This window comes from Ambystoma mexicanum, chromosome 14 (assembly GCF_040938575.1).
Source record: "Ambystoma mexicanum isolate Mex_15411 chromosome 14, UKY_AmexF1_1, whole genome shotgun sequence".
NCBI classification, from domain to species: Eukaryota; Metazoa; Chordata; class Amphibia; order Caudata; family Ambystomatidae; genus Ambystoma; species Ambystoma mexicanum.
Genome location: NC_090940.1, coordinates 377,664,525 through 377,686,908, shown reverse-complemented (window position 1 = coordinate 377,686,908; position 22,384 = coordinate 377,664,525). Strand labels below are relative to the sequence as shown.

General features: G+C 48.1%; 1 protein-coding gene across 2 annotated transcripts in view; it reads left to right on the top strand.

Moving 5' to 3' along the window:
- MIA2 (MIA SH3 domain ER export factor 2) overlaps positions 1 to 22,384 on the top strand; it is a 2,742,135-nt gene that overhangs the window by 1,736,589 nt on the left and 983,162 nt on the right. For both annotated transcript variants that reach the window (XM_069637493.1, XM_069637494.1), the window contains one exon: positions 9,904 to 10,042. In XM_069637493.1, coding sequence (XP_069493594.1) covers positions 9,904 to 10,042 — 139 coding nt within the window. The remainder of the gene's footprint in view (positions 1 to 9,903; positions 10,043 to 22,384) is intronic.

The following is a 22,384-nucleotide window of genomic DNA, read 5'->3' as shown; positions in this document are numbered from 1 at the left end:
CCTTGATGTTGGTCCCCCAATTGACCCGGTACTGCCGTTCCATATGGCTTTACAGAGAAGGGTGGCGGCGTCTTGGACTGCTCCGGAGAGTCTCCCGGCGGTGGGCAGGTTCTTGTCGCGAAAATACCATCCAGCCAGTAGCGACCCCTGCTACTTGACCAGGCACCCCACTCCGGAGAGTTTGGTGGTGCCCCGGCAAAGCAGGCGTCGTACCCTACCATCCCTCCTGATAGGGACGACAAACGTTTTGATGGCTGGGCGAAGAAAGTGTTTTCTTCTGGTGGTATGGCGCTTCAGGCGGCCAACTCCATTTGTGCCTTGTCTCGTTTCACACACACTCTGTGGAACTGTGTTGCGGTAGCGGCTGAACATATTCCCGAAGGGGACGAACGGATGGTTTCCTTGCTATGGTCCAGGATGGTAAGGATGCCATGTGTGAGTCCGTTCAGTCGGGTTTGGACTTAGCTGAATGCGTCAGTATGTCCATGGCGGCGAGCACCGTGATACGCAGGTTTGCATGGTTGAGGAAGTCGGGGTTTGCTCCTGATGTGCATTCCCGGCTCCTCAACATGCCCTTTGACGGTGAAGACCTTTTTGGCAGCAAGGCTGACGAGAGCCTTGAGAGGTTGCAGACCTCAAAAGCTGCAGCGAAGTCGTTGGGCGCTGCAGTTCGCCAACCTCCACCTTTTCGTCCTAGGGGACAGCAGTGGAGGGGTGGTTCCTTTCGCTATTCCTCGTCCTTCAGTAAAGCGAGAGGAGCTGGCAGTCAAAGAGGCCAACGCAGGGGTACCAGAGGTGGACGACGGGGTACCCGTGGTGCCAAGGCCGCTCGGGCATTTGCCTCTTTGCCCTCAGGTAACGCCGCAGCCGCTCCCACTCAGTCATGAGGCCATGTCCCATGGTTCGCCGGTTGGGGAAAGGCTGGCACAGCATCTTGTAGAGTGGCAAGCCATTACTTCAGATGTGTGGGTTCTGGAGATCATAACCCACGGCTACTGTCTTCCCTTTCGGCACAGGCCTCGCGACAATCCACCGGGGAACCTCTCTTTGCAGAGTCCGGATCCGCTCCTTGCGCAGGAAATTCAAGCCCTGCTGGAGAAAGGCGCCATAGAACTGGTGCCTGTAGCAGAGTAGAACAAGGGATGGTATTCCCCTTATTTTTTGATTTCAAAGAAAGACGAAGGTTTGAGACCCATCATGGACTTGCGCGGTTTGAACAAACTCCTCAGGAAGGACAAGTTCAAGATGGTTACTCTCTCAAGTCCTCCAGGCCCTTCAGCTTCAGGACTGGTTGGTGTCACTCGACCTCAAGGATGCTTACTTCCATGTGCCGATCCATCCCAAGCACAAGAAGTACCTGAGGTTCGCGGTTGGCGACTCGCACTTTCAGTTTCGGGTCCTGCCGTTCGGATTGACCTCCGCCCTGAGGGTTTTCACCAAGCTCATGGTGGTGATGGCAGCGCATCTCAGGCAAGGGGGGGATTCACGTCTACCCCTACCTGGACGATTGGTTGATCAGGGGGAGCTCTCCCGAGCAAGTCCTGGATCATCTGTCCGTCACCTGCCACTCCCTTCACAGGCTGGGCTTCTCCCTCAATTTAAAGAAGTCCCATTTGACGCCAACACAGCGGCTCCAGTACATCGGAGCAGTGCTCGACACTTCCCTGGGGCAGTGTTTTCCTCCCCAGGTGAGGGCTCTTCACATTCAGCAGATGGTGCACAAGTTTCAGCATGCCCAGACGCTCCCAGCGTTCGAGTTCTTGAGGTTGCTCGGCCTCATGGCATCCTGCATTCTTCTGGTGCCAGAGGCTCGCCTGTGGATGAGATCTTTGCAGTGGGCACTCAAGACGCAATGGTCGCAGTCCTCCGGCAGGATGTCGGACCCGGTTCAGGTGCCGTCCTCGGTCGCCCGGGACTTTCTGTGGTGGGCCGTCGAAGGCAACTTGATGAAGGGGGCTCCATTTTGGCTTCCCTGGCCGGAGGTGACGATCGTGACGGATGCATACCTCACGGAATGGGGAGCTCATGCCAAAGGGCTGACAGTCAGCGGTCGTTGGTCTCCGTCGGAGTCCAGACTCCATATCATTCTGTTGGAGCTGAAGGCCGTCAGGCTAGCCCTGAAGGCTTTTCTGCCGACTGTGCGAGGAAAGAGTGTCCTGATCCTGACGGACAACACAGTGGCCATGCACTACCTCAACAAAAAGGGGGGGGGGGCAGGGTCACTTCCTCTGTGCAGGGAGGCGATGCAGCTCGAGTTCTGGGCCATCCAGCAGGAAGTTTCGATCTCGGCAGTTCATCTGGCCGGAGACGAAAACGTGACGGCGGCCGCTCTGAGCAGGCAGAGCGCGATCTCTCACGAGTGGGAGTTGGCTCAGGAGATTCTCCTGGAGATCTTCGCCCTTTGGGGGACCCCTCAAGTGGATCTCTTCGCCTCCAGTGTCAACCGGAAGTGCGAAAGGTTTTGCTTGCAGGAATTTCCTCCAAAAGGAGCCTTAGGAGACGCGTTCGTGGTGGAGTGGTCATTCCCGCTGCTGTATGCGTTTCCTCCAGTCCCCGTCATCCCGCAAGTGCTGCGGAGGTTACGGAAGTTCGGTTCCCGGATGATCCTCATTGCTCCGGCGTGGGCTCGGAGGACGTGGTACCCGGACCTTCTTGACTTGTCCATCTGCCCTCCACGTCGTCTTCCCTACCGAGACGATCTGCTCTCACGGGAGGGGGGTCAGGTTCTCCATCCAGAGGTCAGATCCCTCAACCTTGACGCTTGGCTTCTGAAAGGTTGAGGTATAAGGATTGGGACCTCCCTGAAGACGTGATGGAGGTGTTGCTTTCGGCCCGAAGGCCAGCAACAAAGTCTCTGTACCGTTGCCGTAAGTTCTGCGACTGGTGCAGAGTTCAGAATGTGGATCCTTTTGCATGTGACATCCCCATGGTTCTGTCCTTTTTACTTTCTTTGGCCCACAGGGGCTTGCAAGTGGGTACCATTAAAGGTTAGCTGGCGGCGCTGTCCATCTTTAAGCGCTGGTCTGAAGAGTGTTCTTACTTTAAAATCCCTTTAATTTCACAGTTTCTGAAAGGGCTCACTAATGTGTTCCCTCCGTCGCCTTTCCTGGTGCCCGGTTGGGATTTAAACCTTGTTCTTGAGTTTCTTATGGGTGCTCCGTTTGAGCCTTTACATTCTTGCCCTTTGAGGCTGTTAACTCTGAAAACTGTGTTTTCAGTTGCGGTTACTTCCGCTCGCAGAGTGAGTGAGTTACAGGGACTTTCAGTTAAGCCACCCTTCACTGTATTTCACAAGGACAGGGTTGTCCTTAGAGTTCGTCCTTCTTTTCTTCCGAAGGTAGTGACGGAATTTCATTTGGCACAGAAGGTTGGTCTTCCGGCATTCTATCCTCCTCCGCATCCTGGTAAGGAAGAGGAGAGGCTCCATAGGCTTGATCCTAGGAGAGCTTTAAGCTTTTATGTTTCACGCATTTCCCGGGTCAGAGTGGACGATCAACTCTTTATTGGTTACGCTGGAAAGCGTTTGGGGCAAGCTGTGACGAAACAGACTTTGTCTCGCTGGATTATTTTGGCCATCTCGGAGTGTTACCGCTTGGCGGCTAAGGACCCACCGGCTGGCTTGCGGGCCCATTCTACCAGGGGTATGGCTGCATCTACTGCCCTGCAGAGAGGTGTTCCTATTCGCAACATCTGTGATGCAGCCACCTGGGCTTCAGTACATACATTTGTACGTCACTATTCCCTCGATTCCATCCGAGGACAGGATCTGGCCTTTGGCAAGGCGGTCCTTTGCTCTGCTATTTGATTGCCTATTCTAAATTTTGATTCTAAATTCTTTCCCTCCTCCTTGGTTGGTACTGCTTTGGGAGTCTGTCATAGATATGGAATACGTCGGAGGACCCAATCCCCTCGAAGAACAAGTTACTTTCTTACCTGGTAACGTTCTTTCGATGGGATGGTCCGACGACGTATTCCATATCGCTCCCGCCCTGCCTTCCCCGCTGCAGAATTTCTTTTGAGATTGCAGCTTACGTTCCGCAAGGCTTTGTGTCTGACTGACAGTTGACTAATGTCACATGTTCTGGGGGAAAAAACTACAACTGAGGCTACAGGCATCGTGCGTCCTACTTATCACATCGGATGACGTTGGAGGAGGTCCTCGACGCAGGACGCAGACGCCGAAAAAAGTTTCCGAAGCAGCACAGCTGTGGTGATTACATGTCATAGATATGGAATACGTCGTCGGACCATCCCATCGAAAGAACGTTACCAGGTAAGAAAGTAACTTGTTCTTCTCTCTGCGGTGGACAGTATGAGCAAGTCTTCCTCAATTTCATGATGGTTTGTGTCAATACATATGCAATTTAGATCACCCAATTTGATGAGCCAGGGAGATTTCAATTTTTCTCGCTGCTGGTCCACCATTTCAACAATCTGGTCCGGAAAATTCTTCATTTGTCTGGACTGCCTGATTCCAATATATGTTTATGATTACTAATACATGTTGGATATCAGATGCCACCTTGGGTAATTCTAAAGATAGCATCTGTATAAATGGAGATGGGTGGCACATATCTAACAATGTTAGATGCAGATCGTTTTTAAAGGCAGTCAAGTGGCTCACCATTGGTCTTCCATTTGTTCCCTTAATGGCAGGATTCAATACAACAAAATTGTAATCATCTAGGAAAGGGGTTTCTCTTAGCCAGATTTCTTGAAAGCATTGAACATCAAATGCGCCAATTTGCAGTTCTCCATTTGCAAACAGGTCAGAAAAACCCCTCGTGTTCCAACTAGCCAGTCAAAAATCTCTTCCCATGTTTATGTTTTGGCATTATTGGTGTTTGATTTTATCGGCCAATAAGCCGCTAGCCATTTCCGGTTTTCTTCACTACCTTCAATTTTCAAGTTTCTGGTCAGTCCATCCACTGAAAACCTCTTTAGCAACTCGCTAGTTTTATCTAGTTGCTTCCATCTTTCCGTTTGGCGAGTTGTTTCAACATGGGCACTGCCCTGTTGCAAGTTCCTCAGGTTATCTCGATGTGGTCTTCGTGTGGAGTCCTGTTCCAGGGGTGTATGATCTCGTTCCGATAGATGAAATCCAAATGGTTTCAAGTGATGAGCTTGCTCCAATAAGGGTTGTTTTAGAAGAGCTGATGCAGTGTACACAATCACCTTATCTAGTCGATCGTCCTCCGGAAACTCAATGAAGGTCAGGTCATCTGAAGTGACCAGTCTCGGGTTTTGAACATGATGTAGCAACTGCACCTCGTTGGTCCTATTCAGAATTAATCCATCGTTGAGGTATAATACTCTTTCTAAAATCTCACAATCACACCGTAGATCAACTTTCGGACTCCTTCCCCTTAAGTGATCGTCTCTATGCGGGTGGCTGCTTGGCCCAAGACCACCAACCGTAAAGTTAACTCTCGCAGACACTTTGCCCCTTCCTTTCTCACTATTGAGGGGCTCCCAGAAGTTATTTTTGTCAGACTTCGTGGCTTGGTTCGTGTCCTTACGGTGTTCCTGCTCACTGTGACTCTTTTTCTGTACTCTTCTCATTGTCACAGTTGATGTTGCTACCAGGCTATCCTCTCCGTCATCCCATATCTCCTCGTATGTGTGCTCTTGTCATTGTACTCGCACCGGCCTTCCGGCAACTTCTTTCTCCCGACCTTGTTTCTGCCGCAAGACATCTGAAGTTGTTTCCTCCTGCTGTCAGGCCGCTCCTGTTTTCCTCTTGCGTAGTCCTTGCTGCTCTTCAGTCCAAGTTTTATCGCTAGCTGTTGTATCAGTTTCACTGATTGCCTCTTCATCTGGTCTTATTACACTAGTCTCTGTTAGCTACTCTTCCGTTATGGAGTATGTAGATAAATCCATGAGATCTATTGAGTCCATCTCATCCTCGTTTGTTCCAATTCCACTACTTCCTGATGTTTGAATACCACCCCTTTCTGGGCTTTTCGATTGGTCTCCTCTGTTTTGGTTTTATTCTCATCCCGGGCTTTTTCAGAGCAGCTGTTTTGTGGGATTTTTAGATTACTTATGAAAGCTCTACTTTCATTAGATTTTTGTTTGGAGCAGTTATTGTGATGTTTACTTATCTTAGGATGCAGAAAAAACACTTCACTGCCTGAATGTCAGGAGGACGCTAAAATTTTATCCAGGCAGGATGAAGGGCATCCGCAAGACGGAAGCTCTGTTTGTGAACTTTGGCGGCTCGACGCCTGGGCTAGCAGGCCTCCAGGGCATCCATAGCACGATGCATGACAGCGCCGATCCAGGAGGAATATACGGTGAGGCGCAAGGACCCGCCACAGGGCATACATGCACATGCTGTAAGAACTAAGGCAACAGCAGCTGCGTTCCAGCGCCATGTTCCCTAGCAGGTGATCAGCAGGGCGGCAACGTGGGCCACTCCTTCTGCTTTGTGCAAGCATTACCGCTTGGATACCAATGCCAAGGCAGCGTTCGGCCTGGCGGTGCTACGTAATCTTTTTGCCTAGAAGGTCAGAGTCTCTTCCCCGGGGCGTTGTCAGTTGTAATCACCCAAACAAGATGGAGGAAAGGGGACGGGACGTAGGAGTAATTAAGTGTTATTCACCGGAGTGATTAACATACTCCTAGTCCATAGTCCCCTTTCCTCCATGCGTCCCACCATCCATCCCCCTATTGTAAAACCAGTGAGGATGTTAATCTAATACAGCGGACATGTCAAAAGGGGACTGAGGTGTGGTGCCGGTGGGTGGGGTTAAGATAGCCCATGCTCCCGATGCTGCGCGCCAGTACATTTTAAAGGGGAAATGTATTTTCCTGGTGGTAAAGAAGTTCCGTTCCCGTCCCTCACGAGGGACGCCCATACAGGATGGAGGAAAGATACTATGGACCTTAATCACTCTGGTAAGTAACACTTAATTTTTCCTGTATGATGCCCTGGCTGACTCAGTCTCTTAAAGCTCCACAATGAACATAACTTTACACCCTCAGCTGCCTCATGCTGCGAAAATCACCAGCAACTTCTAAGCCCTAGCCATCATTCAATCCAATCTGCTCCCCTTCCAGGCAGGCCTCATCCTGTCCCCTCATTAAGTCAGGGACCTCACCGAATGTCTGCAATTTCCTAAACCTTTTGAACTGGAGCACCAGGCGCACCACACTCTCAGCAGGTCCTCTCAGCAATTTGCGTCAACTCGACCACTAAGGGAAGTTGGGTTACTGTGTCTAGCAGCACTCTTCCCCATACCTCCTTCTCTGCTGCCTCTATGATTGTCATCAACATGGCAGAAAACGCTCCACTCCGGGTCCCTGACAATACGCATGGGACACTCACCATGTCGCACCCATCTCCAGCCATCTGATCTGCCCAGTTCTCTGTCTGACTACCACCGTCGCTTTGGTGAAGCTGCTTTATTATAAACGGAAATCCAGGGCGGCGTCTCCATCTTGCTAACATTATCAATAATAAATTGCAATTATTTTTGTTATAGGCTGCTGCTAAGTCAATGGATACTATATATAAAGGAGGTGGGTGGATATAATTTGCCTGCTCAAAAAGAAATTTAAAATCATTCGGTTGTCTGTAGTAGAGTAACCTGAGGTGAAACCTGTTTAGAAATTATGAAGCATTTTTTTTTCCTCAGCCAATTTTGATAATTCCCCAAGGGGAATAGCGGCAAAAGTTCTTGCTGCTCGCATCTAATATGGCTAACAAGCGGTTTATGGTCATTTCATCTAATGCCATTGCATCGACATTTTTCTAATGCATTTTTTTTCTTTTTTTCTTTTTCTTTTTTTTTGGAATGGCATTAGATGCAATGGTATTAGATGAAATGACCAGATACCTTAAGCTATACCTGGATTTTTTCTGTCTCCCTTAAACAATGGAATGAGAGGAGATTGTTTTCATGAAGTTGGCACCATGCCATCATGACTTTTTTTTCCCAATTAGCATATGTAATACTATTACCCTGGGTCTTTCTTAAAATTTATATTGCCTATCCATCCGGACTGGGGGCTCACAGATGAAGAATCTGTGGGTGGAAAGAATCCATTAAAAGAACAAATTACTTACCTCTCAGTAATATTCTTTCTGATGGATGTTCCTCCCATGTATTCCTCTTCGGCCTCCCTACATGCCCCTCATGGTGTAGAGCTGGCACACTATCAGGTCTGTGGTCCCTCTGCTTCAGAGTGCTATGGAAAAAGGGTGGAACGGGGGACACAGCACCTATATATATATATATATATATATATATACTGGCTGCAACATCATATCCGGGTAGACATTTTTCTAGAGAACAGCCACGCTGGGCATAGGGATATCATAGATGAGGAATCCGTACGAGGAACATCCATCGGAAAGAACATTACTGACAGGTAAGTAATTTGTTTTTCTCTTGTGACTGTTGACTTGTTTTCAGCCCCACAAACTTTCTCCGATCACCTCTTCTATCCTCTTTCCTTTCTTCTGCCTCTCCTCCCCGACTCTATCTTCTCTACTCCTTGTGCATGCGTCTTTTTCACTTTACTATACGACTCCCTTTCTTTTCTTAACCTTCTCTTCATAGCTCTGCAAAGTTTCCTTTCTTCTATTCTACTTCTTTCTGCTATTGCTTTTTGTATGCCTATCCTTCCCCGCTAGCCATTCCACAAGACCCTCTCTATCTTCATCTCCTTCTGCTACTTCAGTCTCACTGCCGAAGTTATTACCTTCTCTCGATGCTCTCTTCTCATCTTTGCCACTTCTACGCTTCCTTCTCCTCTCCTTCACCACCTCTGTACCTCCGATCTCACTGGCCTCTCTTGCCAGTTCAGAATCCTTTTTTTTTCTACTGTGACCATCATAGCAGTGTACTGGATTCTTTGGTCCTGTGTATGTAGCTGAACACGCGCTGAGCACTTTGGCATGAAGTACAAAACAGTATCAAAAATATGCACCATTTCGTTTTAAGTGTTACATACACCATTTCCTGAAATACGTTGAAATATGTTTAAAAAACAAGAATATAACTTTTTGAACAAGGGCATTTCTGTATGTCTGTACCAAATGCTTTGTATATCTTGTACTAAATGATTTCTTCTCTTACATGTAGCATTTGAAATCAGAAATCGGAAATCCCATTATTGCATGCCACTCAGCCTCAAGTACCATTTCATTGAGATGCTTTTTGGTGCCAATGTATGGAAATTGACAAAAATGAAATACATTGAAATTAACAATCTTTTGGAGGTTTGTCCAGCCAGTTGGGCATTTAGGATCAACTTAAACCATGTGTCTATCTGCAAAGAACATCTGGCCTTCTATAAAATGCACTTCAGTGCATCACAGTGGAAACATGAAAATGGGCTTAACTCTAAAAAAGAAAAAAGGGGAACTATTTTCTGATTTAACAACCTAGAAGTCATGAAGTGACAAAGAGAAATAAAAGATCTGAAAAAGTTGAAAAGGCTAGTCGGTTTGCCATTTTTAAACATATAAAGCATCACTAACTAACAAAAACCGAGATGGAGACTCCTTTTCCAACAGCATGATTAATGGTTAAATGATTAAACTAAAGCATTTAAATACTGATAGTCAATTAAAAAGAAATGGGCATCACTAATAGACTGTTCAGGAGGCACCCGATGATTCAGACGAACACTCTATCGGAATGTATTATGTCAGCTGCCCTCCCCCATTTTTGATCTAAGGACCCAGGTCTAAGCCCCAGCAATGTGATGGTTAGTAATGGGTCCCAAATCTATAAATTATTTGGAAAAACCTATAGATGAAAATTACCAAATTCTTCAGTTGTCATGTTTTCTTTTCAGTTATCTTGATTGTCATTGTACAGCTTAATTCCAAATTTGCACACAAATTTGGCTTATACATTTTAATATCATGTCACTTAATATTTTTGACAGAGCGCATTGACCATCTCCAAAAAGAGCAAAACTCTTTAAACTCTGAAAACTCCCAATTTGAGTTTGATGTTCAGAAGCTACAACAGAAGCTCAAGGTCATGACTGAAATGTATCAGGAAAATGAACTGAAGCTTCACAGGTACCAAGAACGTTATTTTATAAAACAGTTGTCATTTCTGTGTATGCCACTTAGTTCCTTCCTAAGCAGCTGGTAATTTATGCAAGCTAATACGTTTGCTCGTTTCATTTACACCTATTGTTATAAGATGTAGTTTTCTTGTTAATGTTGAACTGTCATATGCCAGAGGTGGTCTGATGACACAACTAAATAGAAACTGAACACAAGCAGAAAACACCCTGGCCCATTATCCCATTATCACATAAGAGGGAGTCTCCATTTTCTTTTGAAGAGACCATGGTTGTCGATGAAACTTAGCTCCAGGATGAGGCTATTGTTAATTTCTGGTGCTACAACTGAGAAAGCATGGCCACTCATCTGTCTTTTAAAGTGAGGGATAGATAATGTATCTGCTTTTTTGGAGCCCAGAGAAAGCCCAGTATAGGGAACAATGTTTCTGATGTTTGTTAATCTGCTTAGAATCACATGCTGTGCATAGGTCCGACATCCAGTGGTCACTGCGGAGTATTGCATTTTGTTTTTCGTAGTCGAAAAGGGGACGTCGACAAGGCGTGTCTGTAACACTATCCCTATAGTGACGTGCGTTGTACCCACAATCCCTCACGCGTCGAGGTCCCTCAGATTGTTTTTTTCCGCCCAGCTTATGGTCGCCTTACGCGGAGCTCCTAGAGAGACATTGCTAAACAATTACTACGGACCTCGGTCCTTAATATATACTTACTGTTAAAAGATCCCTCCCCTCGACGTTAGCTGTGAAGCTGTTTCTCCGCCGAGCAAGTTTTCGACGGAGGAGAAGAGACGGAGCAGATCCTTCGGCGCTGCCGAACACGTGGCCAGGCCTCGCCGGCCAACATACAGTAGAGAGAGTGGGGGTTTCTAACTTTTACCTTCTCGTCGAGAATGTCTTTCTTTCTCCCCTATCTTTCCCTTGGGGTTGTTAGCACCAGTTTTTATTGCCTCAGCTATGGAGAGGACACCTTTTAAGTTTTGCCCACGCTGTAGGGGCAAATACACTTCGAAGGACAAACACAAGCTCTGTAATCGTTGCTTGCCCCTCTATCATAAAGAGGACAGCTGCGCGGCCTGTAAGCTCTTGAAACCAAGAACTCTTAAAGAACGGAAAGTTAAGAGGTGGGCGGACTACGCAATGTCAAAGTCAGTTTCCTCACCTGCCGCCGCTGTTACAGAAAGTGACGAGGAGGGTGATAACTCGACGTCCGTTACGGAAGTCATTAACCCCCAGAAGGAGCGCTTGCGCTCCTCGACGTCCGTCCCCAGCCCCGACGGGCTCGGCTCACGCCCTGCTTTTGGGGATGAACACCCCGGCGACAAGGACGCACACAGACCCCATAGGCCTAAGCACACAACCCACGGCTCTTCTTCGTCCAGGACGAAGGATCCACCAGCGCCGAAGGGGACGCAGGGCACTCCGGCGTCGACCTCAGACCACAAGGGTCTCAAGCCCCACCCGCAAACGCAGCCGCGACCAGCGATTGGGCTTTTATCTAATACGGGCGCTACCTCAAAAACATCCGACGTAACGCTCCATAGAGCGGCCGTCGAAAAACAACGCGCAACGCAGGCAACGCCAACTCCAGAACCCTCGACTGACGAACTCGTCGTCGAGAGTCTGGCGAGAATTGTTTCCGAGGACAAACGTAAGCGGACGACGAAACAGACGTCGAATACCACACCCAAGGATATAGAAACGCCGAAAAAGCACAAGAGTAGCCAGGAACTGCCCCATCCATCTAAAGGCACTTCTGAACTACCGGAGGGCTTTTCTGAGGGCGACGGAAACCTTTCGTCGACGTTGTGGGAGCGTTCAAAGCGTTTTGAAGGTGAAAACACTGATTTCCCCCTCTAGACTATTCAGGGGTTCCCCATGAGACCCTGGAAAGACTCCATTCTTGTATGGAAAAGATGGAGAGGTTTTTGGGTAGCCAAAACCCACCCACACCCAAAAGACCAAGAGAATTGACCCAGGATGACCCTAGGGTCAAGATTCCTAGGCTGTTTCCCCCTTCTACAGATGCATATGACCTCACTGAAGAGGAGCAATACCTCCAGGAAGATGAGGAGTGTTTAGGTGGAGAGGAAGAACTTGAGGAGGGGAGGTTTGAGGAAGACCCTTACACTAGCGCAGGAGCTTTTGAAGAAGATACAGCTACCTCACAACCCTGGCACTCCCCATCAGTGCAGCCTTGGCAATCCCCATCAGTGCACTCAGACCCTGATGTCTTTCATCCTTCTCCTCCCAAGGACTCACCTATTGGGAACACCTTCCCCATAGATGACCAGCCTTCACTTAATGCACTATTGCGCAAGGCAGCAGCGCATTTTGAAATAGACACAGGGGAGACCCTTCCGGACATAGACTTTGTAGAAAAGGTTATTAAAGAAAAAGCCCCGGTCAGCCAGTCCATTCCGCTCCTGGCTTCTATAAAGAGAAGAATAACTCCTTCCCTTTCCAATCCGGCCTTAGTCAGAGGGGTCAACCCTCGGATAGAAAAGCTCTTCAGCCCTTCGTCTTCTGACCCTTTGTACATCAGGGGACATTCTATTCCGGACTCTCTGGTAGTGACTAACACAAGAAAGAGAGCGGGGGTACCACTATCTACTAGTGAGGCACCACCTGACAAAGAGGGCAAGAAGCTCTATGCACTTGGGAAGAGAATCACGACATCCGCAGCCTTCTCAACCAGGATCGCGAATAACAATTCCCTACTAGCTAGCTACGCAGATGCACAGTGGAGAAAGCTGCGCAGCGAAGCAGAGGACGCACCAGAACCCCTGCGTTCACGCCTGTTGGGTACTATATCAGAGGGAACTCTTGTAAACCAGGGCATCGTAAAGAACTCCTTAGATGCCGCAGAGACAGCTGGCCGCTCCCTGGTTCAGGGAATACTTCTCAAACGCCATGTCTGGCTGCGCAATTCGGGATTTAAGCCAGAAACTCAGGCTTCCCTAATAAATAAGCCCATAGAGCAAACACATCTGTTTGGGAAAGCAGTTGATGAGGCCCTAGAACATGCGAAGAAGGAGTTTGATACCATCAAGACTCTTGACCAAATTTCTAGGCCACCTAACAGACGCAGCTATGGCAATAGACGCTCCTTTTGTGGCCAACGCCAGCAGCAAAGCCAACAACAATTTTACTCTGCTACCAACTGGCCCTCTAACCAAAGCACCCAGTTCAGTCAAAGAGGCCAACGCCGTGGCAAAGGAAGAGGGCGCGGCTCCAGTCCAAAAGGCCCCACGCCCAATACCAACAAATGACCCAAAGATTCGGGTCCCCTCCCATGCATCACCGGACGGGGACCGGCTAACATCGTTCCTTTCAGCATGGGAGGGAATAACGTCAGACCGCTGGGTATTATCCACCATAGCCCACGGATACTGCATCGAATTCAACGGTTCCCCGAAATACAGACCCCCACGGAACCGACGCATGACACTGGAACACCTCACTATTCTTCTTCAAGAAGTAGAAGAGCTACTGAAAAAAGAAGCCATAGAGGCTGTCCCCCTATCTCAGGTAATAGAAGGTATTTATTCAGTGTACTTCCTTTTACACAAAAAGGACTTAACCATGCGCCCTGTATTAGATCTGCGCCCAGCGAACAACTTTGTCAAACCCCAAAAGTTTCGTATGGTGACCTTGCAGGAAGTAATCCTACTGTTATCACAGGGGGATTACATGACAACACTAGACATGAAAGATGCATACTTTCATATTTTAATGTTGCCAGCGCACAGAAAATACCTCAGGTTCAAGATAGAGAACAAACACTATCAGTTCAGAGTACTACCCTTCGGGATAGCATCTGCACCAAGGGTATTTACGAAAGTACTGGCAGTGGCAGCGGCCCACCTGCGCAGATTATCCTTCCCGGTTTACCCGTACCTCGACGACTGGCTCATAACAGGGGATTCTTACGAAACATGCTTCTCCAATATCCAAAGGACCGTAGACCTTTTGTCCCAACTGGCCTTCTCCATCAACGAAAAGAAGTCCAGCTTAGACCCCAGCCAAATCAAACAATTCCTAGGGGCTCTAATTCGAACAAAGGACGGCCTCGTCTTCCCCTCCAACGAGAGGATCCAAAACATGCTGTTTCAGATCCCCCAATATGTGGCAGGTCGAGAGGTGACGGTACGCAAAGCAATGCGCTTGCTAGGGATGATGGCGTCATGTATTTATTTGGTACCTCACGCGCGCCTGCGCATGCGCCCAATGCAAGAGTGGCTCTACAGCCAGTGGTGTTAGGCCAGCGGACAATGGGACGATCTGGTGGTGTTCTCGCAGGCCTTGGTTCTCTCGCTACGGTGGTGGACAAAGGATAACCTAGGGAAAGCAGTGGAAGCCACTCTAACCACAGACGCATCCCTTACAGGATGGGGGGCTCACCTATCCCATCAGACTGCTCACGGAGTGTGGACTCCGAGCTTAGCATCCAAGCATATAAACCTGCTGGAACTATTAGCAGTGTTCAAAGCACTGAAAGCCTTTCAGGAACACTTACAAGGAAAGACAGTGATGGTCCTCACGACAGCACCACAGCCATGCACTATCTCAACAAGCAAGGGGGCACTCACTCTCCAGGACTGTCCAAGCTGTCCCAGAATATATGGAAGTGGGCTCTCAAACACAACATGTTCCTACTATCACAACATGTACCAGGGGAACTCAATCTGCTAGCAGACAAACTCAGGAGAGACTTCCCCCTACCCAAAGAGTATGAATGGCAATTACACGAAAACATCGTCTTAGACTTCTTCACGCAATGGGGTTTCCCGGAAATAGACCTGTTCGCAACCCTGGAGAACTCACAATGCCAAAGTTACGCCTCCAGGTACCCCCAGAACCAGTCCAAGGGGAACGGTCTGTTGATTCAATGGTCGGGGAAATTTGTTTACGCCTTTCCCCCGACTCCCCTCCTCAACAAAGTGGTGCACAAGATGCACCAAGAGCAGGTTACCATGATACTAGTAGCCCCAATGTGGGCCCGGCAGCCATGGTTTGCTCACTTGATGGAGATGTCCCTATCTCCCCCAATGAAACTTCCCTGCCCGTACAACATGCTGTCACAAGACAAGGGCAGGACACTGCATCCATGCCCTCAGACCATGAACTTAGCAGCCTGGCTCCTGAGATCATAGAATTTGGACATTTACATCTCCCTCAGAGATGTATGGACATCCTCAGGGAAGCCAGAAAACCTAATACTCGCCACTGCTATTCTAGCAAGTGGAAAAGATTTGTCATCTGGTGTAGAAGTAAGAACATCAACCCGGTTGACTGCTCTGCCACTAACATTATTCTGTACTTGACCCATTTACTGGATTCAGGTCTAGTGTTTAATTCCATTAAAGTCCACCTAGCGGCACTTTCTGCATAAACCACTTCCCAACTTAAAGTGTCGTGGTGGAAGATACCAGTTATCAAGGCCTTTATGGAAGGGGTAAAGAGAATACACCCCCCGATAGCTAACCCAGCTCCCGGATGGGACTTAAACGTGGTACTTTCTAGACTCATGGGCACTCCTTTCGAACCCATGCACAAGGCAACTCTTAAATACCTCACTCTTAAGACTGCTTTCCTAATAGCTATCACCTCCATTAGGAGAGTAAGTGAACTACAGGCTCTTTCTGTACTAGACCCCTTCGTATCAGTTCACAAGGATAAGGTGGTTCTTCGCACACACCCAAGGTTTGCACCAAAATTCATCTCGAAATTTCATGTAAACCAATCTATAGAACTACCAACGTTCTTTCAAAACCCTTCCAGCTTGGGAGAAAAAAGTCTGCATACACTAGATGTACGCAGAGCTGTCATGTTCTACATGGAAAGAACCAGATCACTGAGAAAGACTAATCAGTTCTTTGTCTCGGTAGCAGCAGGAAGAGAAGGAGATGCAGTCTCTAAGTCCACTATATCTAGATGGATTGTACAATGCATCACTCTCTGTTACACTCTTGCTAAGAGAGAACTACCCTTCAAGCCAAGAGCACATTCCACTCGAGGCACTGGGGCTTCCATAGCATTCATTGCAAATTTTCCCCTTGAGTCCATCTGCAAAGCGGCTAACTGGAGTTCTGTGCACACCTTTACAAAACACTACTGTCTAGATGCACACTCTAGATCTGACTCCCAGGTGGGACAGGCAGTATTAAGACATCTTTTCTCTACTGTTCCTTCTCATAAACCACCGCCAACTCTGGGTACTGCTCGCTAGTCTATGCACAGCATGTGATTCTAAGCAGATTAACAAACATCAGAAGACAATGCATTACTTACCGTAAAAGCATTTCTGATGGTTGTATCTGCTTAGATTCACATGCGCCCGCCCTTCCTCCCCTCTCGGATGGAAGGAACATAGACATCCTCTACTATATTTCTCTCTTTTCTGTACTCACTCACGTCAGAAAAATACAAACGGAGGGACCTCGACGCGTGAGGGATTGTGGGTACAACGCACGTCACTATAGGGATAGTGTTACAGACACGCCTTGTCGACGTCCCCTTTTCGACTACGAAAAACAAAATGCAATACTCCGCAGTGACCACTGGATGTCGGACCTATGCACAGCATGTGAATCTAAGCAGATACAACCATCAGAAATGCTTTTACAGTAAGTAATGCATTGTCATCTTGTAGGAAATTACATCCTAGCATTTGACAGGCTCTTTGACCAGACAAGCAATCTTGAACTCAATGCACCCCCTTCACCGGCAGCCAATGATATACACACAGGTCTGGGCGATGTCTGGCAGCAGAGTTTTGTAGCTTGTGCCTCCAAAATGTGGGATTCCTATGAATATTTTTTTGGTGTAATCCGAATGTGATATTACCAGTGGAAAAGTATCCTGGACTCTCCCTGGGAAGGAAAGGAAAAATGCATTTCCATACTGTGGCAGAGTCCCATTTTGTGTTTTGATGAGTGGACTGGTGACATGATGGTGCTGTCACCCATTCTGTGATGTAGGCCCCAGAGGAAGTAGGTGATGGTCCCCCTCCCCACCCCATAGTCCCGGGTCCATTGCTAGCCTTGAGAGTTCCACCCACCAACTGAACCCCAATAGACCATGATAAAGGACCTTGCCAGGCTGTGAGGGGTGCATAGACTCTGCAGACGTATGGCGGCCAATATCGAGAAAGGGAAGCTGGCCCCAGTAAAAAAACAAAGCCCTGACTAGACTTTAGGATGAAATGGTGAAATCTCCCCTACCTCCAACCACTCCCATCGACATATAGCGCATAGAACACAGTTGGTAGCCATAACACAGTGGGTGAAACCTCAGCAACCAGCAAACTCTCCTATGTTTCAGAGATACCTTCACCTTCTATCGAACCTGACTACTGGTAATGTCCCTAGAGTGTCTGCCAGTGTGTTGGTGACATCCATGCTACTGCCGCCCTTCATGGTCACTGTCGGTGGGGAATCGCCACACAAGACTTAATGTGGCGTTAGAAGAAATGTTGCATGACCTGCTCATGGACAAACGTGAATCCCTGCCAACAACCTACAGCACTATCCTGGATTGGTTTGCCAAACAGAATTGCCAATGTGGCGTTAGAAGAAATGTTGCATGACCTGCTCATGGACAAACGTGAATCCCTGCCAACAACCTATAGCACTATCCTGGATTGGTTTGCCAAACAGAATTGCCAAACTGCCAGTGTCGATCATACCTGCTTCCACGAGCTGCCATGCTCACAGGAGCCATCGGAGAACAACACAGCGCTCTTACCATCGGTGTAACCAGAGCATCAGGACCAAGTGACAGCATGCAACAAAATTCTAAAATAGGTGACGGCCGTAATGAGGGGATCTTTGGTTTTGCATGGAAACAAACAAAAATCAGTTGTTACTGAATTCGAATCCTGAGAACCAATCGCATTGCTTGACTGAAATGAAGGCTTAGCTGGACATAAACCTCTATTACCAGCTTGGCTGAAATGCCCTGTTAAGTATAAAAGCAAACTTAGTGCACCAGGGATTACAGCAGTTATGAGTTTATGGTTTAATGAGGGAGAAGTGACAAATGGGTGCAGCAAGGAGGTTGCCAGAAGTTAGGAAGAGGGTGAGCAGGTCAAGAGAGAGGGCAGAGGAGCTGGCGGATCAGAGCAAGGAGGAGGGTGAGCAGGTGGAGGGAGAGCAGAGGTTACTGTACATAATACTGAGGTGGTAGAGCAGACCATGGAAGAAGAGGGGTGGCAGAAGGAAAGAAAGCGAACATAGGAGGTTGGAAGGATTAAAGAAGTGGAAGAAGATACCAAGGAGATGGATGGTTGAAGGAAGATAGAGAGTGGAGGAGGTTTAAGGATGTCAATCATGAGTGGTGGAGGAAGTTACAGCAAGGAGTTGGAGACTATGGTAGGAGAGAAGGTGAAACAGGATAGCTGTTGGATCTGAAGGAGAAGGGAAGGAGGTACCATCAAACGAAGTGGAGATAGTCTGTGGTGGAGTAGAAGGGAATAACTTTAACTGTGGGAGAAGGAAGGAGGAAACAGAGAATGCCGATATGCAGAATGTGATTAGCTGGAAGAGTGGAAAGTGTGGAGTGGAGGTGAAGAGAATCAGAACATTGTGGGGCATCAAGGAGGAAAGAGGGGAGAGTGAAACGGAACAGGAGAAGCCAGGGGCGCGGGAGGTGCCCAAGATCAGGGGCAGCAGCTTAGTGGGAAGTCTACCACCAGAGCCATGGGAGAGACTAACAGTCTGCTTGCAGAATCGGTGGGTGTGAACCTAGCCATTCCCAGATTGAAAGGATGTGGTCCAGCTCTCTCAGGGCTTTGCAACGCATCACATGACCTTAGAGCCCCATGAAGTAAAGGTGGTGAAAACTTACATCCTGACCAATGCAACAAAAGGAAGACCATCTTCCGAAGTCAGTAAAGAGGTGTTGGGGCACTTGAAACTCCAAAGCCTGTTGGTGAAATCTTTTTGATCACTTGGTGGCAGAGGCTGAGATAATGAAGGGAAGGCTGTGATGGACTACAGTCCTTGTGGAAGTGGAATTTCCATACCATTGTTTCCTTCGAGCTTCCCAAATGCTTATTTCCGGACTGCACTAGTTCCTTAACACTTTTACTGTTGTGAAAATGAACCCCTTTGAGCTTAACCTTGTGGGCTCTGAGTTGTCCATTCATCCTTATACATTCATCCTTTATTTTTTAAATTGGACTGCTTAATTTAATGGGCTTTATGGTTTGATAAGTCAGACATAGGAGACGGGCAAGAGGACATGTTTGAAAACAGTAGTTTATTAGTAAACCGAAGGAAAATCTACTCTAAACCCCACTTCTATGATGAGTTCTGTGACGTGTCTCACCCTCTAGTCCCCGGAGATCTGTCGTCCAGGTGGCCAGGACGCAGCCATCGCTACTGGATCCATTTCCTGGGGGTGGACTAGTGGGGGAGGATCACCTGGGTGTGGGGTCTTCGGGAGTGGAAGTGGGACACCAAGGGCTGAGACGCGCTATCCCCTTCCCTATAACAACTTTTCCCCATCCTACCCTGTAGGATATTTACAAACTCTACCCCAAGCCACTTTTCCCACACAAACACTTTCTTACACAGTAACAGACAACGGACTAACACCAGAGCCGTTTACCTGACATGTCCCACCACTCAGGGCAGGCAGAGTCAGGCAATTGACAATAACTATGCACACCTGACGGCCCTTTACCTTCCCCACAGGGATAAAAGGCAGAGCACAAAAGCACACTTTGAGGAAGGCCGAACGTACGATGAGACAGCTACACTAAACCGACAGTAGAAAGGGAGTAGAATAGCATTGAGACCTGGAAAGACAACGAAGGGGGAATTGCCCTGGCCCTTTTCAACTCAGACCTGCGAAGCCTCCAGAAGGCAAATTGTAAGACTGGGAGTTACAGCTGACGTGCGAAGCAGCAGAGGTCAATGGTACATGGGGGGTGGGAGGGTCCTGCATTGATAACGCAGGCAGAGAGGCAAACTGGCTACTGTGGTACTATCCTTGGCTCCAGAGAACAAAGAAGCCAACGGGTTCAGCATAGCCAATGAGTCGGAGGAAGCTGATATCAAACCGAACTGTGTTAAGCTCAAGGTTGCGAGTGGCAAAAATTTTGAACGCAAGAAAAGACTTGTGTGCATGTTTGAACTTTAAAGAAAGCACAGTTGAGGTCCAGGGGCAGAGGAGTCAGTCGCCATGTGGGTGCTCATTCGAAAGGCTCTGACTGGGAACTGTTTTTTTTTTTAACTTCTTCTTTTTATTGTTTTATAACATAAGAAACAGTTCCCCTCCACCCCTTTGCCCCCAGTTCTTTCACCAGAACGCCAGAGTTCCTTCATATTGATCTTTCCCGCCACAGGTGGGCCCTCAATTAAGGTCCAGGAGCTTTAATCTTTGTGGGCACCATTGAGCTCTGAAGTCTCCCAAAGTTCTCGAGATTGTTGTTAATCGCGTAGGTTGCTCATTCCATAGGTACTAGCTCCCATAACTTCCTCAGCCAGTCCTGCTCTGTTGAAATCAGGGGCCACTTCCACCTTGAGGGCGATTGCCACCGCGTGAATATGACCTTTGCCTTTACCCGGCCCCTCACTTTCCTGCCCCCCTCAGTTCCTTGTTTTCCCATCAGAATCATCCTGTGATCTTGGCCTTCACCCTCCCTGAATGCCTGTTCCTGTGCCCGTTTTATTTCACTCCAAAAAGGCTTGATCTTGAGGAATTCCCACCGGATGTATGCTGCTGTGCCCTCTTCCCTGCATTCTCTCCAGTCCTTTGGTCCCCTCATGCGTCAGAGGGAACCGTTCGAACGGCCTTGTGGTGCGTGTAGCTGCCATCCTGATCTCTGTGTTCATCACCCAATGTCTAATCTGAAAATATCTGTGTCTTTCCCCTTCCTCTATGTCAAAGTCCTCCTTACACTCTTGAAACGTTTTCACTTTTGCCCTCGGAACATGTCCCTAATTTTCCTGCAGCCCTCCTCTCCCAGTTTGCGAACGCCCCTTTTTCCATCCCCAGGGTAAATTCCCTGTTATTGAAGATCGGGTGAATGGTGAAGGATATGTTGTGATCCCCAGTTTCTTCACGGTCCTATCCCAGATATCAGCAAGGCCCTTTGTTATGGCACTTAGGTATAGGTGTGGTGGCCTATTGTGTCGTGGAAGCCAAAGGACCTCTGCTAAGTTGTGCTGGGCCACTGCTGTCAGGAATCTGAGGAAAGCTTCAGGTTGGCGCTTCTTGCTTTGCAAGAGGCGATAAACTACATTTCCCATGAGGCGTGGGAGAGGTGTAAAACGGTTAAAACTCGCCGCCGCCCGTGCCTCGGTGCAGGTAATTAATGATTGTTAGCACGGGCGACGGCAGCTTAGGAGCAGGCATGCAGAAATTCTCAAGACGCCGAAGGACTGTTGGAGTTTCCCCGGGCCGCGACGGTGACGAACAGCTGAACAACCACGGGCCGTGGCGGTGAAGTGGGCTCCCATAAGCTTTGGGCATCGCTCTTCAGGGTCCGGATGTCCTTGTGAGGCATCCGGACCATCAGTTAAGTGTTTTCATATTCTGGAGTTGCTATATGCTTACTTGTTTATTAATTGACTACTTCAACTTTGTAGTGGGTGGGTGAGGTAACACGCCCTAAGATACATGCCATGCATTGACACGCCATGTGTAGAAACATGCTATAAAACTCTGAACGGATAAAACTGGGCACTGGGAAGGACTATGTAAAGAACACGCATGAGTCCACACCGTACAAGGGCATGTTCGTGTGTCTTTTTTCCTCAATCATTGTTTGTGGCTTCATTGTGCCCGACGGGCTATGTGTCTCGTGTCTTAATAATATGGGATACCCTTTTGTTTGTGCCATTTAGCTTGTAAGCATCTATGTGTGTTCAAGAAATGACTGTCCAAGTCCTACGGTATGTTCAATCCATATGTTATGTTCCAAGTCTATGTTCTAGGTTATCCGCTTGTATTCTATGAGGTGCAAAGTGGAGTTTGAAGAGCTATTATGATTCATATGTAACAAGTTCATTACAGGTATAGGAGGTCAGGTTAGGCGTTCAGGAAATAGAGTTTCAGGTTCAGGAATATCGCTGTATTGTATGTATTTGCTTGTGTATGTTCCCCTCCTTTCCTTTGTCACTCCATCCCCTTTTCCCTGACTCCTTCTTCCCCCCCATTGGCTGCCACGTGGCTTCCTGTGATATCAGTCTTCAGGCGCCCGTGCCAACCACGGTGGGAGGGGTCAATCTATTTGGCTTCTGTGGTTCGGAAGAGGGGATTGAGACCCCTTTTCCCTTATGAGCTTGACAACTGGCCTTTCCATCTGTACCCATTGTTTTGAG